General features: G+C 34.7%; 1 protein-coding gene across 15 annotated transcripts in view; it reads left to right on the plus strand.

Annotated features, from left to right (window-relative positions):
• RIMS2 (regulating synaptic membrane exocytosis 2) overlaps positions 1 to 23,373 on the plus strand; it is a 348,709-nt gene that overhangs the window by 42,007 nt on the left and 283,329 nt on the right. For all 15 annotated transcript variants that reach the window (XM_024756898.1, XM_024756907.1, XM_024756911.1 and 12 more), the window contains exon 2: positions 13,645 to 14,570. In XM_024756898.1, the coding sequence (XP_024612666.1) occupies positions 13,645 to 14,570 (926 nt within the window). The remainder of the gene's footprint in view (positions 1 to 13,644; positions 14,571 to 23,373) is intronic.

Genomic DNA, 23,373 nt, shown 5'->3' on the forward strand with positions numbered 1-23,373 from the left:
GGAAAGAAGAACAAACAAAACCCAAAGTTAGCAGAAGGACAGAAATCATAAAGATCAGAGCAGAAATAAATGAAATAGGAACAAAGAAAACAGTAGCAAAGATCAATAAAATTAAAAGCTGGTTCTTTGAGAAGATTAACAAAATTGATAAACTATTAGCCAGACTCATCAAGAAAAAGAGGGAGAGGACTCAAATCAATAAAATTAGAAATGAAAAAGGAGAAGTTACAAGAAACACCGCAGAAATATAAAGCATCCTAAGAGACTACTACAAGCAACTGTATGCCAATAAAATGGACAACCTGGAAGAAATGGACAAATTCTTAGAAAGGTATAACCTTCCAAGACGGAACCAGGAAGAAATAGAAAATATGAACAGACCAATCACAAGTAATGAAATTAAAACTGTGATTAAATATCTTCCAACAAACAAAAGTCCAGGACCAGCTGGCTTCAACAGGTGAATTCTTTCAAACATTCAGAGAAGAGCTAACGCTCATCCTTCTCAAACTCTTCCAACCAATTGCAGAGGAAGGAACACTCCAAAACTCATTCTATGAGGCCACCATCACCCTGATATTAAAACCAGACAAAGATACTACAAAAAAAGAAAATTACAGCCAGTATCACTGATGAATATAGATGCAAAAATCCTCAATAAACTACTAGCACACAGAATCCAAGAACACATTAAAAGGATCATACACCATTATCAAGTGGGATTTATCCCAGGTATGCAAGTATTCTTCAATATACACAAATCAATCAATGTGATACACCATATTAACACATTGAAGAAGAAAAACCATATGATCATCTCAATAGATTCAGAAAAAGCTTTTGACAAAATTCAACACCCATTTATGATAAAAACTCTCCAGAAAGTGGGATGGAGGGAACCTACCTCAACATAAGAAAGGCCGTATATGACAAAACCACAGCAAACATCATTCTCAGTGTTTTAAAACTGAAAGCATTTCCTCTAAGATCAGGAAAAGGACAAGGATGTCGACTCTCGCCACTATTATTCAACATAGTTTTGGAAGTCCAAGCCACAGTAATCAGAGAAAAAAAAGAAATAAAAGAAATACAAATTGGAAGAGAAGAAGTAAAACTGTCACTGTTTGCAGATGGCATGACACTATGCATAGAGAATCCTAAAGATGCCACCAGAAAACTACTAGAGCTAATCAATGAATTTGGTAAAGTTGCAGGATACAAAGTTAATGCACAGAAACCTCTTGCATTCCTATACACTAATGATGAAAAATCTGAAAGAGAAATTAAAGAAACACTTCCATTTACCATTGCAACAAAAAGAATTACAAAAAGAATTACCTAGGAATAATCCTACCTAGGGAGATGAAAGACCTGTACTCAGAAAACTGTAATACACTGATGAAAGAAATTAAAATGATACAAACAGATGGAGAGATATACCATGTTCTTGGATTGGAAGAATCACTATTGTGAAAATGACTGTACTACCCAAAGCAATCTACAGATCCAATGCAGTCCCTATCAAACTACCAATGGCATTTTTCACAGAACTGGAACAAAATCTTAAAATCTGTGTGGAGACACAAAAGACCCCGAATAGCTAAAGCAGTCTTGAGGGAAAAAATGGAGCTGGAGGAATCAGACTTCCTGACTTCCGACTTTACTACAAACCTACAGTAATCAACACAATATGGTACTGGCAGAAAAACAGAAATATTGTTCAATGGAACAGCAGAGAAAGCCCAGAGATAAACCCATGCATCTATGGTCAACTTATCTATGACAAAGGAGGCAAGGATATACAATGGAGAAAAGACAGTCTCTGCAATAAGTGGTGCTGGGAAAACTGGACAGCAACGTGTAAAAGAATGAAATTAGAACACTCCCTAACCCCGTACACAAAAATAAACTCAAAATGGATTAGAGACCTAAATTTAAGACTAGAGACTATAAAACTCTTAGAGGAGAACATAGGAAGAACACTCTTTGAATTAAACCACAGCAAGATCTTTTTGATCCACCTCCTAGAGGAATAGAACTAAAAACAAAAATAAACAAATGGGACCTAATGAAACTTAAAAGCTTTTGCCAAGCAAAGGAAACTACAAACAAGACGAAAAGACAACCCTCAGAATGGGAGAACATATTTGCAAATGAATCAACGGACAAAGGATTAATCTCCAAAATATATAAACAGCTCATGCAGCTCAATATTAAATAAACAACCCAATCCGAAAATGGGCAGAAGACCTAAATAGACATTTCTCCAAAGATGACATACGGGTGGCCAAAAAGCACATGAAAAGCTGCTTAACATGACTAATTATCAGAGAAATGCAAATCAAAACTACAATGAGGTATCACCTCACACCAGTTAGAATGGGCATCATCAGAAAATCTACAAACAACAAATGCTGGAGAGGGTGTGGAGAAAAGGGAACCCTCTTGCACGGTTGGTGGGAATGGAAATTGATACAGCCACTATGGAGAACAGTATGGAGATTCCTTAAAAAACTAAAAATAGAATTACCATATGACCCAGCAATCCCATTACTGGTCATATACCCACAGAAAACCATAATTCAAAAAGTTACGTTTACCCCAATGTTCATTGCAACACTATTTACAATAGCCAGGTAATAGAAGCAACCTAAATGCCCATCAACAGACGAATGGATAAAGAAGTTGTGGTACATATATACAGTGGAATATTACTCAGCCATAAAGAGGAATGAAATTGAGTTATTTGTAGTGAGGTGGATGGATCTAGAGACTGTCATACAAAGTGTAGTAAGTGAAAGAGAAAAACAAATATCGTATATTAACACATATATGTGGAACCTATAAAAATTGTTCAGATCAACCAATTTGCAGGGCAGAAATAGAGACACAGATGTAGAGAACAAACATATGGACACCAAGGGGGGAAAGTGGCAGGGGGGTGGTGGTGGTGTGATGAATTGGGAGATTGGGATTGACATGTATACACTAATATGTATAAAGTGGATAACTAATAAGAACCTGCTGTATAAAAAAATAAGTAAAATAAAATTTAAAATTTCAAAAAATTCCAGGGAATAAAAAGTGGGATAAAAAATATATCATAATTAGAAGGTGATAAATGTTACGAAAAAGTTTAAAAAGTAAGGCAGGTTAATGGGATTGGGATTTGGAGGGTGGCGGTGGAGACAGAGATTGAAGTATTCAGTAGGGTGGCCAGGGTAGGCCTCCTTGAGACCACGTTTCACTTTGAGAAAGTGAGATATGAGGGAAGAATTGAGGAAGCTCTCTACTGACTAGCCGACTAGATATCTTTAGTGATATCTGGAGGAACAGCATTCCAGGCAGAGGGAGCTGCCAGAGCAATGGTCTTAAGTGAAAACATGCAGGGAAGCCAGCGTGGCTGGATCTGAGTGAGTAGCTGGTGAGGAGTACAGGGAGCAGTGGGTGCCAGATCCTATAGGCCTTGTAAGCAAAATAGGGAGTTGCTGAAGTGTTTCAAGCGTGTTAATGATATGATCTGACGTACATTATTGCTGTGTTGAGACTGATCTGAAGGGGGATAGAATAGAAGCAGGGAGACCAGTTAGGAAGTTTTTCAGTAATTCACACCAGAAATACTGGTTAAATCAGGCTTGTACTGGTGGAGTTGGTGAGAAGTGTTTGGGTTCTGGATATACTCTGAAGGTAGACGCAGCAGAATTTCCTCATGGATTGGATGAATAACTAGAAGGAAAGAATAACCATTAACTGAGACAGAAAATGCCGCTTCTTCTTAAAACCACTGACCTGTGTTTTCTATATTTTATAACACTGTATGGGGCTTCCCTGGTGGCGCAGTGGTTGAGAGTCCACTTGTCGATGCAGGGGACACGGGTTCGTGCCCCGGTCTGGGAAGATCCCACATGCCGCGGAGCAGCTGGGCCTGTGAGCCATGGCCGCTGAGCCTGCGCGTCCGGAGCCTGTGCTCCACAACGGGAGAGGCCACAGCAGTGAGAGGCCTGCGTACCGCAAAAAAACAAAACAAAACAAAAAAAAAACACTGTATGATTCTTTTTCTCAATAAGGAAATAAACCCTTAAGATGAAAATTAATTATATGCATGATTGATTTGCAGATGAACAGCCTCTCTTTTTAAATTCGATATACACTTCTAGATATGTTTGTTTCATTTTACAGGAAAATATTTCTCTTCTCTGAATAACTGTAGTTGCAGGCCCTAACCAAAAATCTGTTGCCTCTTTGGAGCAAATAGAAATAGGAGGAGAGAGTGGAACAAGTGTATGAAACCAATAATTGAAGTTCAGTAGAGGGGCAGTAATATTAAAAGAATATAAATTTTTCAGTGGAAAATAGAACAAAATAACTCTAGGACCTTTCTCTGATGATTATGGAAGTTTAGATAAACTTACTTATTCTTTTTTTCTCTCTTTTATGTATTCTATGTTGCTCATTGTACTTCTTTTTATTGATTCCAGTGAATCTTTATTGTAGGATTGTTTCTAAGGCTGCCATAGACTTCGATAGAGCACATTAAAGAAGGGAAATAAAATTACTACAGGTTCAAATTACCTTCTAGTATAGAATGGTTCCTAGTCTTTGTGTCTCTTTTTGACATAGCTATTTTGGGAGGGATAGTGGGGAAAGGGGAGTGGCCCAATGTGTTACTATAAGGGAGCATCATTTGTGCACCATTTTCTAGAGATTTGCATGTACTAGGTCTTCATCTTTCAAATATAAGTTGCAAATATTATCATGAATAAAATAAAATTAATTTAAGCTGGTATCTGATTCACAGAATCTTTTTGTTATTTTGTATTTCTGAAGTGGTCAATGGATACTAAAATTGTAATATTCTCATGAAAACTTTTTAAACCCCAAATTGGACCTTCATAAATTTGAATGCATAAGAAGTACTTATCTAGGGAATAATTGAAAAAAAAAAAAAGAAGTCAAAGAAAAGAGTTTGAAAAAGGACAAGATATTGGGTTGACCAAAAAGTTCGTTCGGGTTTTTCCATAAGGTGTTATGGAAAACCCGAAGTTTTTGGCCAACTCAATAACTCTCAAAGGGTGGGGAAGAAGAAATTGGAGCCATAGAGCAATCTGTAGGGAGTAAAGAGAAAGCAGCAGTGGTGATAGAAATGATACGAAAGACAGTCTGAGAGGAGCTAGAAGCAAGGTTAATGGGAGAGAGGAAGGGCAGCAGAGTGCATTACCATTGGGAACACATTGCCAAGAGCTCCCTGAAGGGGTAAAAGTGAATGGAAGGAAAAGTAAAGAAGACAGTTTGCTATCATAGCGTCACCTGTAATATTGTTTCTGAAATCATCTAGACTTACCAGCTTGGAAGAATCAAAATACTATGTGGATTTTTTTTTTTTCAGTTTGAAATGAACTGTGGGGTCTTAGTGGTTGAATTTTATTATTGGTTAATATTTCTGTAAAAATGAATTAACTTGCATTTCTAATTTTTATTTCACTTCTGTTTGAATAGTGTACAAGTCTGTATTAGGAATCTCAGGGGGTAAAAATGACTTTATCTGTCCCTGTTCCCCACACCCTGCCTCCCCCTGCCCGCCCCTTGTGCCCAATGTCTCCAAGGTCTACATTTTAGGAGAGAATTCTGTAGATGAATACTGCATAAGTAGTTGAATGGTGCTACAACATATTCCTAAACCCTCATTTAAACTTGAAATTTGGGAGACCAAAACACAGCACACTACTTTCGCATCTCTCCCTACTCTTCAAACACTGACTTTTTCTCAGTTTTATATGTTTATTTGGAATCACTTAAACATAATTCTCAGAAGTATAACATTAACATCTAGGTAATTGGCTTTTGGTAGAAAGGAATCCATGGTGTTATCTTTTTTTCCTATTTTTTAGTTTTTTGAATGACTGAATAGAAGCGTTGAAGTAATGAAGTGAGCAAAGCTTGATTTAAACTCAGTGTCTAACTAAATTCTTAGCTCATGGAACACATTTTCAATTAAATTTTTACAGAAACTGCTACTTCCTGTTTCGTTACGCCTTTAGGGGAGCATTCTCTTTTTAGTAAAGATTAGGAAACTTCTTACTGAATAATTGAAAAGAAATGCTAGAGTAGACCTGTTAAACCATCACCATCTTTTACTATCACTCTACATTTTATAGTGAAAGCAGTGTGGTAGACATCAATAGCAAAACAACAAATCCTGTTATTTTAGAAATACTGTAATTCATATAGGAGAATGTGGTTTACAATTTATGAATCTGTCCGCTTTAAGTATAGTGCCCAGAAATGCCTTGGATGTAGGATGCATCTGGTGTTCAGTATTGTGAGGCTCTAATCAGCTAAGTACCATAATCCTTCTTACAGGGTACATTCTTACTTGACCTGAGCTATATACAGCCACATAGTAACAGCATTAAGGAATAACCTTTTTCTTAACAGTCCCATCACCAGAGGATTTTATGCCTCCATCCGTGCATGAGTTTTGTTTTATGTGTAACTTTTTTGGTAATTGAGTTTTGAAATAAAATGATGGTGAGCAAGTAGAGACTTTCAAATCATCTGATTAAGGATGGCTCCTATGATTTTGCTAGAGCTAGAAGGATTAAATGAAAGCACTGCCCGGCGTAGTGCCGATGTATTTTTGTCAACATGGTGCTTCATGCTCGACAGATGTGCATTGGTTGAGTGAAAGGTAAAAATATAAAAATGTGTTGAATACTGTGAAATGTAAAAAAAGATTGTTTTTTTTTCATGTTTTATGATGAATATAAATTGTTTGATTTGTAAAAATTCCTTTTTGTAGGAATTATAGGAATAGAACCTACATATTTTATGTTTTACAGGATCGTATGCTTCTGTTAAATCCTTGATTTAATGTGTCTCAACAGCTTCAAATTTCAGAATTTGATTGCAATGTTATGTTTAAACTGTATGGCTAGCATTTTGTAATTGAATTAGTGAAGTATTTCAATTTATTTAGCAACATCATGCCTTATTAAGCTTTTAAAAAGTTGGAGGTTTTTTCAGATTATTGACTCTTCAAATGTCATTTCTATTCTTTTATATATAAAATGACAATTATTTAATAATCTCTACTAATTAAACAAGAGTAAGAGATTTTCATATAGGTAGTGCTTAATTGTAATAACATAGATTTGAATTTACAGAAATTCGTAATCTTCAAATTCTTCATTCTTCTCTCATTGTCATTATGATTCTTAAAAATTGCATTAGTCTTAAGAGTTAAAAATATATGAATATTAAAACTTAAGTTTCCACGTAACCTTTCACTGTCCTTGTAAATGTTTTCAAATGTTTACTGGATTATATTTTCAGAAACTTGATGATTATTTTATAGTATATATGGTCAGTATTCTAGGTAGTATAATAACACAAACCACATAGGATGTTAAAGGTTGTAAATATTAAAATAGAAACTAATATTAAAAACATCATGAATTAGTATACAGTATATAAATTGAGACTGCCTTTGGGAAATTGTCAAAACTGGCTTTAATTGGGAAAGAATCTTTTAATTTGGAGTTTATCAGTCAATATGATTTTTAGACATGGAATTTTAAAGAGACTAATTGGTAGAGTTTCTTGCTCAACCTATTATGCCTAATCAGACATTTATAATGGAGTGGGTGTGAATATGCAGCTAGAATATTTAGAAATAGATTGAATAATTAGTCCATATGACAAAAAACTTATAAGAAGTGAACAAGAAATGCTACTGATTAAAGTAGATTTAGGGGCTTCCCTGGTGGGGCAGTGGTTAAGAATCTGCCTGCCAACGCAGGGGACACGGGTTCGAGCTCTGGTTGGGGAAGATCCCACGTGCGGTGAAGCCACTGAGCCCATGCACCACAACTACTGAGTCTGCGCTCTAGAGCCCACAAGCCACAACTACTGGAGCCTATGCACCTAGAGCCTGTGCTCTGCAAGAAGAGAAGCCACCGCAATGAGAAGCCCGCTCACTGCAACTAAAGAAAGCCCGCGTACAGCAACAAAGACCCAACACAGCCAAAAGTAAAAATAATAATAATAGATTTAGGACATTTCTTTATGTGATTTTTCTATAAACTAGTTCCAGTTAAGACCACTATAATATGGTGAAAGAGAAAATAATTGTAGCAACCTAGGTTTTAATAAAGAGAGAAGTAAGATGAACAGATATTAGGTAAATACAAAGTGAATATAATACTGATATTGTTATATATTAGAACTAGAGATTGATGAATAGGAGTGAAAATTAAGGCACTACATAATGTCACAAATACATTTTATTCTAAAAGAGTCATAATTCTGGATTCTGCCTTTTAATTTCTAAGGGTCTTTGAAGGATTAAGTGAAATATAACATCTTAGATGAATTGCTACATTCTTCTGAATTAAAATTTATGGGTTAAATACTGTTAAATGCTTTATGATTGTCCAGAGAAGTGTACAGATTATCACTATATTCTTTTTCATATTAAATGTTTTCCATTTGATAATAATAAATGTTAGGGCCTGCTTATAAAGGCCAGTAGGGAAAATAAAGGTTAGAGATATAGTACTTATATTTTCATGGATTTTCTTCAGTTTCTGAAATAATATAGTGTCTAAGATATATAGCAATTTTAAGTTTAAGAAAGTATATATGAAATAATTAATGATATGACTGATAAAAATTGATGAGTATTTGAATATTTTGGAATAACTGATAGCAGATTCATCATTGTTGGTAAGAGTATTCTTAGAATAAAATCTTGCCTTGCTTCTAACATGGCTTTAATAAATATACTATCAAGTACTCTACCTGAAAGCATAGAGTTAAGTAACAGTGACAATAGTCATCCCAATTTCAGAAATTATGTTAAGGAACAGTGACAATAGTCATCCCAATTTCAGAAATCATGACCAGTGTTCTATTTTTACTTAAATCCAGTACAAATCAGCATCTACAGTCTGATTCACATGCTTCAGGCAAATTTTATAATCTCTAGAACGAAGTGATTGCTGGATTTAATATTGGATTCAGTTTTCCTAAGGTATGATCTTTAAAAAGCACTTAAATAGCTTGCTAAGGTCTAATTAATAATAGAATTTCTTTTAGAATTGAACTGTATAATGAATATTTTTATTTATCAATACAATGGAATATATATTTCCTGTGTTATAAAGGTTCACTATATTCACTTTTACCCTACTTACTTTCAAAAATTTATGTTAATTCCTCAGGAATGAAGTGTTGCTTTTTTTCTCCCCATTTCTGTCCATACCCAGCATGATGTTAAATGTATTACTAGAAATCCCTAATTTACAAAGAGATTTTTTTCTAAATGTTTAGTTCTAAAGGGATTGACACTCAAAATACATTTTTGCCAAAGAAGTCATTTTATAAACAATAGTCTGAAGTTCAACAAAAGCCAAATTAACATACAACAGAGCTAAATTACACTACTAATAAAAGTAGTTTCTTCATTGCACTTAAGGCCCTATTACTGCCATGGGAGTAGTAGGGGAAAGAGAAGATCTAGACTATTTTAGCACATCAGTGGATTTGAGTACAGAAAAAGAGAGCAAGCCATGAAAAGTAGAGATAATCTAAGGGAGAATTAATCAGTCGGTTCTTTAATTCAGAACATTGAGCACCTACTATCTGCCATCCTCCTTAGACCCAGGTTGCCTGTTCTCTTGAAACTTAACATTTAAGGAGTATTATAGACATTTCTGGATAGAAATGGGTAAGATTACCTAGGGAAGAAGTGCAGTGAGAAAGAAGGCCATCATTAAGTTGACCGTCCTTCAAAATATCCAATTTTTCCCTGAACATTTTCTGAAATTTTTTACTTCACTTTCTTGTATGGCTTTAAGTTCCACATTTTAGAGATTAATTTGTATTAACAATCTTAGGCATGTAAGTATTTTTGATAATATTGTAAAACCAGTGTCCATTCATTCTGATTTAGTCTACTTGTTTTTCTTTTGACTGTCAACTGAAATAAAATATAATGAAGTATTTACCAAATATGGTAAATTACAGTTTACTCATTTGGGAGCATGAAATCTTTTGAAAGGGAGGAGCATGTGAAAAAGGCTTAGTGGACTGCTTTTAGATGGGTTCTAGAGATGAACTACCCTGGAAAATCCTAGATTCAATAAAATAACAATTAAGAATTCAGTAAATTTATATTTTATAAAACAGCTTTGAGTAAAAAAAATAATAATAAGGGAAAGAAAAGAAAAGAATAGCAACTTAATGAGAATACCCAAAACTTCTCCAGCAAAGCTGTATGTTTTACATAAATGGGCTACATATCATGTAACTATGCTCTTCAGGTCTTAGTTCAAATGTACTTTTTTAGAAAGAACTTCCTTATTGAAAGTAGCTTCACTCAGTCACTTTTTGTAATTTTACCCTGTTTCAGTTTTCTTCTATAGGACTTATTACTATATGAAATTACCTTAATTTGTTTATATGCTTACTGTCTGTCTTCCCTACTAGAAAGAACTTCTTGAGGGCTGAGACCTTATGTGTCATTTTTCTGTTGCATTTCCAGCAACCAGAATCATACCTGGCCCATAGTAAGCACTAAATAAATATTTGTTGAGTGACTGAATAAATACAAAGGTGTGTTAGACATAGCCCTTTCTGGTTCAAAATTTGAAGTCTTGTGGACAGTACAGACCATTAGTTGGGTAATTGTAGGATGAGTAGTAATATGCTGGGGAAACACAAAGGCACAAAAGTGAGCTCTAGCTGATGAGCTGCTCTTACTGGCCTATTGTAATGAAGTAATACTGCTTTCATTTAGCAAATCACATTTTACTTCCTTTCTTATGTTTCCAAAATTCATATGCTTATATATAGCTATAAAATTTCCTATTCAGTCCACACTGAATTTTAAGGAAATTAAAATTTATTTTATTAAGCAATCTCTAAATGAAATTTAAAAAATTCTTTTCTTATGTACCATATAAATCTGAGAACACTAGCCTTACTCTTGAAACAGTATCAATTTCTTTATATTAAATTAGATTTATGAATAACACATCTTTAGAGAAAATATATTTATTAGATTGAAAAAAACTTGTTATATTATTCTAAACATACTGAAATGAACTTGAATTCCTAACATAAATTCTACATCTAATCTAATGGATGTTAGATGGTCAGTTTGAGAAGGAACTAATTTAATTGCTTATTCTTTAGAGTTCCCTAGAGAAATTCTCACTTATCTCAGTTAGTATATATATTTTCAGTATAGTTAGTACTAAGTAGCTAGTTAATGAGATGTGAGTGTATTGAAAATTGGCACTAGTCAGTTAATTACTTCTTGATAAAAGCAACCTTATTATTTTTTGTGATGCTTTAAGCTTTCATTTAGGCATATTAACTTGGTGAAGTTGTGGTATCAATATTATAAGATCATAATCTCTAAGAAATGAAAGAAGGTTTTAGAATCATTCAGCTTCTTACAAGGGTCATCTCTTAATCACTCCTGTATTCCTAATCTGTATTATAGTGTGTGGCATTTAGTTCTTACCTAATACATATTTGTTAAAATAATATTTGAGTTAATGTGTATAATCTATGTCTCTCACTTTAAAGCACAGACTCTCAAAGATTAAATGGCTTTATAGGTTCAAGTAACTGGTTAATAGCAGAAGTAGGACTAAGAAACCCAGATCCCTTAACTCTAGAGTTCTTTTCATGATACATTGCTACCATACTAGAGTATTTTTTCTTTATTCATATGTATAAAAATAATGACAAAAAGTAAAATGAATTATGCATAACAGACACATAAATAGGATATTATGTAGGTTAATACTGTATAATTTATTTTGAGTGCTTTGTTTTGATTGTATATTTTAAACTGTAGGAATCTATGGTGTTATGTAACAATTGGAACCTAAAAGATTTGTAATTAAGTCCTAAGTGTTTTATATGTAAATGTAAAAAAAAAAGTGCATACACTTGCTTAATCATAAACATTTAAGGGAACAGGCCAGCTCCTTCATTTACTGCAATACTTTTCCCTTTATGGCTCTAGGTTAGAGTCAACCCTAGCAATGCACATGTGTGGGATTTGAAAGGTAGAAGAGTTATAGAAACCATAATTGTCAAGCAGAGGTGTTGGCAGGCAGATAGGCAGATGTGAAAGTCTTAGTGGCTCCTAGATGAAACTCCTTTTAATTGACCACCCTAATGCTGTAGGCAGCTGAGGTAATTGGTGGCAAATTCCTCAAGACTTTTCGAATTCACAGCAGTTTCCTAATGACCATTTTGAGAACCCTGTCTTTGGTTCTCCAGGCTAAGAACAGCATTATCTTCTCTGACCTTCATTCCTTAGCAGGTTCAACAGTTGTGTAGTTTTGATTTCTGTATTGAAACCCTGACTCCCTGGAAAACCTAGAGTGACTTTTGTTTCTGTTAAGGAACCCTAACTGATGCATTAGCAGACTGCATTCCAGATATGGGGGAAAGGGGCTAGGTGATACAAAAGAGGACTGAGAGGAGAATGATGCTGCTGCTGGGTTGGGTCACTCCATGCGTATCCTTTCTCTGCTCTTTCTTTTGGAATCAAGAAAATATTGTCTAAGAAATTCTCAACTGAGCTATCTAATCTTGGTCATCTTTAACTTCAACTGACCCCACTATTTCGTTTGTCCTGGCAAAATCTCTGTAACAGTTATTCTAAACGTTTTCTGTCATCTTCAGGATTCCAGTTCCATTGCTTCTCATGGCTAGTGATTGCCATTATCTGAGTTTGTGCCAGAGAAGAGGACAGCGTGAATATTTTGTTGACAAAGAGTATGATGTGTGATTGCAAGTTCTACCAGATTGTACTGGTGTTAGAGGGGCAGGTTGAAAACTTAACAAACACTCTCTTCTTCTGAGTCTGTAAGGACATATTAGGAGTCAGCTGTGAAGACAGAGAAGTATCATGGAGCTGGCCTTAATTTAATGAAGATGGAATAAAAATAGCAGATCTTTCTGACTTCTTTTTTAAATGAACAAATCATTATAGTTGGTATTTATTTAAATTGATTATCTCAAGTTAGAGCAATAAAGGATTGGAGATATAATGATAAGATGAAGATTTAGATGAACTGATACTAGGAGTGATCTAGGTAGATGTTGAATGAAAAATGATTTTTAAGAGCCAGCCCTTAGTTTCAGTTGAAAGCATTCAACTCTTTAGCTGAATCAGTTTGGCTTCATCACATTTTCAAGTGACTATGAAATCAAGGTGTCAGGAATAGAGAGAAAGGAAGGTGGAATTTTTCTAAGCTTCTGAATAACAATTGGGAGATAGCTTCAGTGTATTGAGCCAAGCAAAGAAATTAGAATAAAAGTTCTTTTGCTGCAGTAGAGTATGATGTTGATTATCTAATTTCAGGGCCAATGTATATTCCATATGGACGTGCCAGGCATTTAAGAAGCATATTAAAAGTACCTTTTAAATTTCCTATTTGAACTGAATAAAATGAATATTAGTAAAACTTTTGTTATGGTCTGATTTTTAAATGAAATTTTAAAAAAAAGGAGCAAAAGAAGTATTTGAATTTATCCATCAACCTGCCAGTGAATCAGTAAAATGTGAAATTGCCTAAATTCTGCTCTTTTCCTCATTCTTTTTCTTTGGTTACTTAGGAAACGAAGTCCATCAGTGTCCAGAGATCAGAATAGAAGATACGACCAAAGGGAAGAAAGAGAAGAATATTCACAGTATGCTACTTCGGACAGCACGATGCCTAGATCTCCATCAGATTATGCTGATAGGAGGTCTCAACGTGAACCTCAGTTTTATGAAGAGTCTGATCATATAAATTATAGGGACTCCAACAGGAGAAGTCACAGACATTCCAAAGAATATATTGTAGATGATGAGGATGCAGAGAGCAGAGATGAATATGAAAGACAAAGGAGAGAGGAAGAATACCAGGCACGCTATCGAAGTGATCCGAATTTGGCCCGTTATCCAGTAAAGCCACAGCCCTATGAAGAACAAATGCGTATCCATGCTGAAGTGTCACGAGCCAGGCATGAGAGAAGGCACAGTGATGTTTCTTTAGCAAATGCTGAACTGGAAGACTCCAGGATTTCTATGCTAAGGATTGAACGACCATCAAGGCAAAGATCTGTATCTGAACGTAGAGCTGCCATGGAAAATCAGCGATCTTATTCAATGGAAAGAACTCGAGAGGCTCAGGGACCAAGTTCTTATCCACAAAGGACCACAAACCATAGTCCTCCTACCCCCCGGAGGAGTCCGATACCCATTGATAGACCAGACATGAGACGTACTGACTCGCTAAGGAAACAACAGCACTTAGATCCTAGCTCTGCTGTAAGGAAAACAAAACGTGAAAAAATGGAAACAATGTTAAGGAACGATTCTCTGAGTTCTGACCAGTCAGAGTCAGTGAGACCTCCACCACCAAAGCCTCATAAATCAAAGAAAGGAGGTAAAATGCGCCAGGTTTCATTGAGCAGTTCAGAGGAGGAATTAGCTTCTACACCCGAATATACAAGTTGCGATGATGTTGAGATTGAAAGTGAAAGTGTAAGTGAAAAAGGTAAGCACTATATTCCAATCACACATTTTCCTGTAATTCATTAGATAAGGGTTTTCTTTTTAGGTTGTATTTCTGAGTAGACATTTAATTGTTAGACATTTCTACTTTTACTTTTAAGTTCTTTAATGATGCTGGTTATGTGAAGAAAATTTCAAGTTATAAAAAGGGAATATCTTCAGTAATTCATGTAGTAGAAAAGTCTATTGACATTTTTAAGAATTGGTTTTTGCTTTGTTTCTGAAAATGTTCTTGGATCACTTGATGGCATATTTAAAAATACCTATTAGCTATAGTTGTAAAAATAACATTTTTTGTGTGTTTCCATTTAAAAGGAACAATATGTTTACTATAGAACATCTGAAAAATTGCTCAGTGTAAAGAATGAAATACAAGCTATCCACAATCCTTTCCCCCATATATAGCTATTGCTAACATTTTGTTGTATTTTCTTCCCTTTTTCCAATGCATGTGTATTTTACAAATCTACAAAATTGGTATCATACTATATAATTTTGTATTCTGATTTTTTTCAGTTGATATCATGCCATTAACTTTTCTCCAAGCCTTTAGATGTTCTTCAGAAATGTTTTAAATGGCTGCACTGATGTTCTATCATAAGGCTGTACCACAAACTATTCATCTATCTGGGGTCATTGCAGTTGCTTCCAGTGGCTGGTATAAATAATATTATAATGGCTATCTTTATACATAATTTTTTTGCCTGTTTTCTGAGTATTTCACAAATACATATTTGTGCTTTGATTCTTTTAAACTTTTAATTCAGATTACCAACCTGCTCTCCAGAAAGATTATAACACTCCATTCTCCTGTCAGATGTGCTTGAGTTTTCAGTCTTGATACACCACATTTTTGCCATTTGAATAGACCACAAAAAATAGTATCTGTCGGGCTTCCCCGGTGGCACAGTGGTTGAGAGTCCGCCTGCCGATGCAGGGGACACGGGTTAGTGCCCCGGTCTGGGAAGATCCCACATGCTTCGGAGCGGCTGGACCCGTGAGCCATGGCCGCTGAGCCTACGCGTCCGGAGCCTGTGCTCCGCAATGGGAGAGGCCACAACAGTGAGAAGCCTGCGTACTGCAAAAAAAAAAAGTATCTGTCATTTTAATTTGAATTTTATTGTGAAGATGAATGTTTTGTATGTTTATTGGTGTTTGATATATTCTTCTATGAATTGTCTTGTTCATTGCTTTTATTTCTTCTGCCCATGGTCCTATTGGGTATTAATTAATTTTGCTCTTATTGGTTTATAAGATATTTTTGTATGGCTAGAATTTAACCCATTTAACTATCATCTGTTCCAAATGCATTTCCCATTTTGATGTTTAGCTACTATTTTCTTTGGTCATTTGGAAATACTGAATTTAGTATAGCTAAGTCTTTGCATATTTGGTGATTTTTTTTCCCATTCCTTTTAACCCTAGAAACTCTTTATTCATCCCCAAATCAGTTGAATATTTAACTGTATACTTTCTCATGTTTTTATTATTTATTTTTTTTAACTTTAACTTTTTAATCTTTCTGTAATTTATTTTGGTGAGTGCCACAGTACACCTGATAGATACCTAAGCATATTAAGAAGCTAAACTAACTCAAAATTAATTTGTAAGTGCATAGCCAGAAGGTAGATTTACAAATAGGAATAAAGGAGAGTTTTTTGTTTCTTGATAAATTGCAACATGTAAAATGTTTAAGATAGTAATTCCTTCTAGTTGCAAAAATATTTCCTTGTTAATTATGGATAAAACACTATGTTAAGCATTTGCCTAAAGAAAAAGGATTGTTTTTAATGGAAAACTTAGTATCCAAGAAACATATCTAGTATATATCAAGGGAAAAATCTTTCAGATTTCAGTTTGTGGGATATTTGAGAGGGCGTTTAGCTAGCTGGATGAAAAATTAAAAGCAGAGTTAAATTATAGACTAATTGTTGAAGTTAGTATGGTAAATAGGAAACATCAACCTTTAACTTACATTGAAGTCTCTGTTAAATTGAACTAGGATATAGTAGATGATGCCTAGATATTGCTATTTAGAATAGCTTTAAAATTTTAATGATGAAATTGGTTCAATGGATAGAAAAATACAAAGCTTTGTGAAGGACGTATTGCTATTAATTGGTAAGAGGCATATCAGAGCAAATACCCTAATGGTGTTACAAATGTTTTACAAACCAATTTTGACTTACAAAAGCATTGAAATAGCAGAAAAGTTGGGTCTAAGTGTATTTCAATATTTTGAGAAATATACAGTATATTCATTCATTCTTTATATCATTCAACTAAAATATATTAACTATCAATAATTATAGTACTAGAGTATGAAACATGAACTATGAAAGCATTTCCTATCACCCTAGAATTGCAGCTTTGTGGAACAGGAGTAAGAACTGTGCTAAAAATTTGACTGCATTTATGCTAGCTGACTCATCCAAGAAAATTGTACATAGGATGGACTTTTGTTTTTGTTAGCTTGAACTTGGAGCTGTCTGTTTTCCTTTCTAGGATGTATCCATGAGAAGGGCTTCTTGAGGAATTACTTGGGATATGGGGAGATGTGTTTCAAAGCAAAAGGGCAGCTCAAATTATTGCCATCCTTAACCCCATTCTCCCTGGTACCGCTTATCTGCCTCTTTTTGTAGGGTTTAGGTTCGTAAAGATCTCTTTCAGGAGCAAATAAAGTCAGCCTGACACAATAAGCATGGAATCCTAGAGTGCAAGAATGTTGTTAACTCTTTCAACAGAGGATCTAATGAAATACAAGTGAAGGTTTCATTTCATAGGGATCTAAGATGCTCCTGATACTTTTGTCCAAATCTTGAAATATATAATTACCTTAATTCATGGAATGGATTGTTGAATAAAATAGTAAGATCATGAAAACTGTGAACTTTAATAAATGATCAAGATGATAAGTTAGACTGTATGTAAGATGAAGGACATCAAAAAAAGGAAACTAAAAGAGAAAAGAAGGATGCTAAAATTCTAGGTTTAGAATAGATGAGTATGAATGGAATACATTTCAGTCTCTTCAAACCAAATGCATTTTAGATATGATTATGTATGTACAACCTAGAAAAATGGTACAGATGAACCGGTTTGCAGGGCAGAAATAGAGACACAGATGTAGAGAACAAACATATGGACACCAAGGGGGGAAAGTGGCGGGGGGGTGGGGGGGTGGGATGCATTGGGAGATTGGGATTGACATGTGTACACTGATGTGTATAAAATGGATAACTAATAAGAACTTGCTGTATAAAAAAATAAAATAAAATTCAAAAATTAAAAAAGATATGATTATATCTTATACAGTAGTACACACATTCAAAAGTGTGTGTGTGCATGCGTGGATGTGCACACAATGTTCAAAGAGTCAGCAGTTCAATCAAGTTTAAATTTTTTTCTTACAGATGATTGAAAAAGCTACTTTATATCAGCATATCCTACTCTATACATGTTGAGAATTTTTTAAAGAAAAATTTTATTTCCCACGGGACCATTGCTTTTTGCTTTGTTATTAAGGATACCTAGGTTTTGATTAACCTAGAATTTGGGCCTCATATCCTATTCTTGAGATAGTAGAGGGGGCAAGTCTCCAAATTTTACTGAGGAAACAGGAAATATGTGTTTCTAATTTTAAACTTTATGTATTTTTTCAAAGAAATAATAAGTGACAATAAATTATATCTTTTTATATATTTGATTCAGCAAATTTAAGGAGCCAGTTCCAGCCACTAAGCTAGGTACTTAGATCCTGTGGTATGAAAGACATATTCCTAATTTTGTTTTGCTTTAATCTGAGAAAGTTTTAAAATTTCACCTTTATTTTTGGAGAATAATTTCTTTGGATATAGAATTTTTGGTTGACAGAGTTTTTCCCCCTCTCTCAGTACTTTGCATATGTCATTGCAGTTTTTTCTGGTGATAAGAGGCTTACCTTCCGATGGGTCGCTGCTGTGTCTGCATAGTCTAATTGCCAGCTAGAGATTTGGACAGAAATTGTGCTCAAATATTCTCAGCTTTTAAGGCTTTCACCCTCTGCTAATCAATCTGTGTATAGTGTTGGGGACACATTTGGAGTTCAGCTAGTTTTCAAGTCACTTGCTTGGATATTACTTTTTACCGGAATATCTCAGGATCTACCCTGAACATGGTATAATTTCCTAGTCAGTATGATATGTGTGGAGAGTTTATCAAGTTTTCTTTCTGTGGGTCTCTCATTTCCAGGGCTTCCCTGTCAAATTCTGCCTGGTCTGTTATTCACCATATGTGCGACTGCAGTCTGAGGCTAGCTAAGCTGCTGGTTCTCTCTTTGTTTCCAATTGGGTTTGCTTCTTCTAGCTGACAGAGCCATGGGTTTTCACCCCACCCCAAGTCAAGTAGCAAAGCTGCTGGTTTTCCCAGCCAGCCTTGTGCTGCTGAAACTATTGATCCTTTATGTATGTATAACCAGAAGGGGGCTGTGGGAGCAGCTCCAGGTAAGAAGGTAACAGACTTCTGTTGTTATTTTCTGAAACTCTAGCATTTTTCTCAATTTTTTAATGTAGGTTTGTTTGATTTCCACAGCCATGCAATTGTTGTTCTTGACAATTTCATCCAAGCTTCTACTTGGTTTTTTGTACCAAGAACTAGTTGACACTACAAAGCCACTGAGCCAGAAGTTCTTCCTTTATCATGATTTTGTGAGTCTGGAACTCAGGCAGGGTTCAGTTGTGTAATTTTCTTCTTCATGGAGTGTTATGTAGAATATAGTCAAAAATACTGTAATAATTTTGTATGGTGACAGATGGTAATGAGACTTACTGTGTTGATCATTTTGTAATATATAAAAATATTGAATCACTATGTTGTACACCTGAAACTAACACAATATTGCAAGTCAATTATACTTTAATAAAATATAAAATGAAATAAAATAGGGATGTAATGTGTTAAATAAAAAATAAGGATGCAGGATGATGCATCCTTATTTTTTATTTAATCTTTACCAGTTAGGGAGGGTATTTTCAGAGGTTTCCAGTTGGCCCATTACAATAGTTTTTGTTTGTTTTTTAGGCCGCACCATGCGGCATGCGGGATCTTAGTTCCCAGACCAGGGATCGAACCCGTGCTCCCTTCAGTGGAAGTGTGGAGTCCTAACCACTCGACCGCCAGGGAAGTCCCCATTATGATAGTCCTTAATCCCACAGGCCAAGGAATATTAGTTCTTCCAAATGCCAAATCTGTCTGTTTGGGGACTGCTGTAATTACCACTGTTAGAACTTGATAAATTAGTAACAACACCTGTGAGGGAATAAGGGCAGAAAGACTTTGAAGAGGAAGTTAAATTGTGAACAGACACCTCAACCAGTCCCACAGGAGTTTGAAGCTGGTGTAGATCTTCAGAGATGACCTAACTGAGGCAGGGGCCAGGAGGGCTCCATATGACTGCCCCCTGGGGAGGGAGCATAACTTCTTGGGTAAAGGACTCAGCTATGAGCACTGAGCATGCAACACTTGGGGGCAGCTTGAGGAATTAGTGCAGTTCTGAGGGGTTCATACGGGTGGTATACAACAACATCCACTAAGATTTTGTTCTGAGTATTGTCCCCTTGTGTTTACAAGAGGGATATAACAATTTGAAGCATCCTGTACTCAAATACCCATTTGAAACTGAGAGAAACTTTTCTAGAAGCCTCCTCTGTGTAGTTCTTCATGTGTTTTTTGGGCCATAATTGTTACTCGTGCCAGTTCCTAACTAATCGCTGGCAATGGAGTTAGAATTATCAAGATTGGCTTAGAGTTCACAGTTCTAAGGGGATAGGAAGTAATTGTTGGGTAGAGATCCAATTATGCCTGCCAAAAGTATTCATTGTAAGGGTTATAATAGTGCAAAACTGGAGAAAACTCAACTCTACAAAAATAATGTGCTGGAGCTGGTTGATACCAACTTGTGAGAACCAGTTGTGTGCATCTCTTCCCAATTCTGCTTTCAGTGACATACTGTTGGTAGTTCAAAATTGGCTTAAGTGAAAGTATTTGCACTATGGAAGTAGGCAAATGTTACAAGACAGGACCTGTTTTCTCCCTAGAAAACAGGTTGTTAAAAATTAGTTACCATATCACTAAAATCTATTTGAAGTTTTGATAATTATGGAGGCTGTGGTAGCAAGGGAAATTATCCAGACTATAATGTAAACTTACTTTAGAAGCTGAATTAAAAGTTATATCTGCTATGTTAAAATGAGATATGCATATAGAACTAGAAAGAAATAAGGATAAATTAGAAGTTTGGGGGGCAACAGTTTGTAAAAAAAATTTTTAAGTAGAATTTCATTAGTATGGCTATAATGTTTATGTAATAAAAATGGAAAAAGGAAACTGTTAACTAAGTTGTCTTACTGTATTCCATCGTTAGTGATCATCCACCATGCACTCTCAGAGTACATATCGAAAAATATTGTGAATATAATCTTATGCATTAGGTAGGTCATGCTTAATGCCTAAAAAATGTGGAAAAAACCCTTTATTTACTTTATAACAACATTCATTTCCCCATAACATTTTCCTCACAACACCATCAAATTTTCTACGGTGTTGACTTTTTTTATGCTTTATGCTTCATCTTTATATTTACATTAAGATTCAAATAAAATTAAACTAGTCATTCATTTACTATCTCCTTTTGATATGCATGCCTTACCCAGATCACATAGCCTCCCAGAATCTTTACAAGCTGGAAATAAGCATTTAACTTGTAACAGTCCTTTCAGGAAATTTCTCAAGACTAACATTTTAATGGAATCTAATAGGACAATTCATTACTTGAGAAAACTTTTGACAGGCTACTTAAGTGATTACTATATCCAATAGATGCAAAACATTTTTTTAAAATGTTGATATCAAAATATAGCAAGCAGTCTCCTAGTTGATTTATCTTTATTTTGTCATATGCAATGCTACTCTGCACAAAAGAGGGATTCCATTATAGTGTAAAATGGCCACTAGCACAAAATAAAAATTTCAAAAGGAAACTTTTCGCCTCCAAAATGTCAGTAACAGTAATGAATTAAGATCTCTGATTCACGTATTTATTTACAAATATTATATAAAATAATAAATGCTTTTTAAGGTATGCTGTATAAAATTTTTCCCTTTTCTGCTTATTTATTAAAAACTGAAATGAATGCATTTGTGGTGTTGATATTACCAAACTGCTATATTGGAATACATTTATTTGTAGTGAAAATGTGTACCATCTTTAAATAAGACAACTTTGATTTTGAGTTACAGGCCAGGCAAATATATTCAAATGTAGGTATCAATAGCATATTCTGACCATTGGTTAACTTCTATTGATTGAGAAGTTTGACATTCACTTTGACAGATTTATTTGAATGAAGTAGTAAACAAAAATAAACAAAATGCTGGCTAAATAGTCTTCATCTAATTTATTTTGAGACAATTGCAGTTGTTTCTGTGATCCAATTATACTTACCTATATTTGGAAAAATTACTTGTCATTGCACTTTGCTTCTTTTATTACCCTTTTGCTGAGCTTGTTCATATGCCCCCACCATGTGCTCTGTCTCCCTCTCTGTTCTTCCTCTTTTTCTCTGTATCTCTCTGCTTCCCACTGAGGCTTTCCTGTTCCCCATCTCTTTCTCTTTTGCTCCTCTGTTATCTACCCCCACTTCATGCACTTGACACTTTTGTGTGGTGCCTTCAGTCAAGATTTGTTATATTTCAGGTAGTCTCGTAAATTGTGTATCATTTTCTTTTAATCCAACCCACCTTTATAATATAAATCTATTTTGTTCACATCACATATCGAGGAACAGATTCTATTAATTAAATACTTCTAACGCTAGAAAATTAGAAGGGCTAGTGTAGGTACTTTTTGTTTAATAGTAGGCTACCTTGAGAACTCACAGAAAAGGAAAATATGTTGTACAACCAAATGCCCATTCCCCTTCACCCCCTCCCCTGCAGATTCCCTTTTGGTAGACTTTATATGAAATTAAGATTGTATTTAAGTGTGAATTTCCCCATGACGCAAGACTTTTAATATCAGCTTGATTACCGCACACAATTTTAATTATATTAAGTAACTAGTATTAGAAGCACATAATGACACCATTCTATGTTTGAATTTACATGTTATTTATTAATAATAGCCTTGACTGCTTTAGGTGTTGGAAAGCTTTTAAATTTGTTCAGAAAAAAGTATAACATAGTTATTTAGTTTTATGAATTATAACTGATAGAGCCCATTAAAACTCATTGTCTTATTATGAAAATATATTGATTTAGGAAAGCATGCTTACCATTTGCTAATATTTTTTCCTGATTTTATTCTATTTTGTAGTGGTTTCCAGTAGTTAAAAATTGTATAAACATGATTTTAAAAATATTTGTAAGAGTGAAGACCCAAATCAAATGATTGATATTCAAATTATAAATGCTAAGTAAAGATTAGCAGAAGAGAAATGAAAATTAGAATTAATTAATAATGCAAAAGTCATTAAAGAGAAATAACTGTTAGGTTTCAGATATGATGAGTTTGATAAGAATCTAGCTTAACTCATGAAACATATGGTGATGTGAAAGAAAGCATATTTCTGCTTAAACTTCCATAAAATACAGATTATAATACCAATATTTTCTCAGACCTCACTCTCAAATTCTGTTTAATCAGTAGGAAAAAAATGTATTTCATGCCTATTGTGTGCCTTATGCTGTGCTAAGTGTTATGTGTAAGATGAGCACAGCGTGATCTCTGCTCGAGGAGATGCATGTAAGCA

This window comes from Neophocaena asiaeorientalis, unplaced genomic scaffold (assembly GCF_003031525.2).
Source record: "Neophocaena asiaeorientalis asiaeorientalis breed wild unplaced genomic scaffold, Neophocaena_asiaeorientalis_V1.1 scaffold328, whole genome shotgun sequence".
In the NCBI taxonomy this organism is placed as follows: Eukaryota; Metazoa; Chordata; class Mammalia; order Artiodactyla; family Phocoenidae; genus Neophocaena; species Neophocaena asiaeorientalis.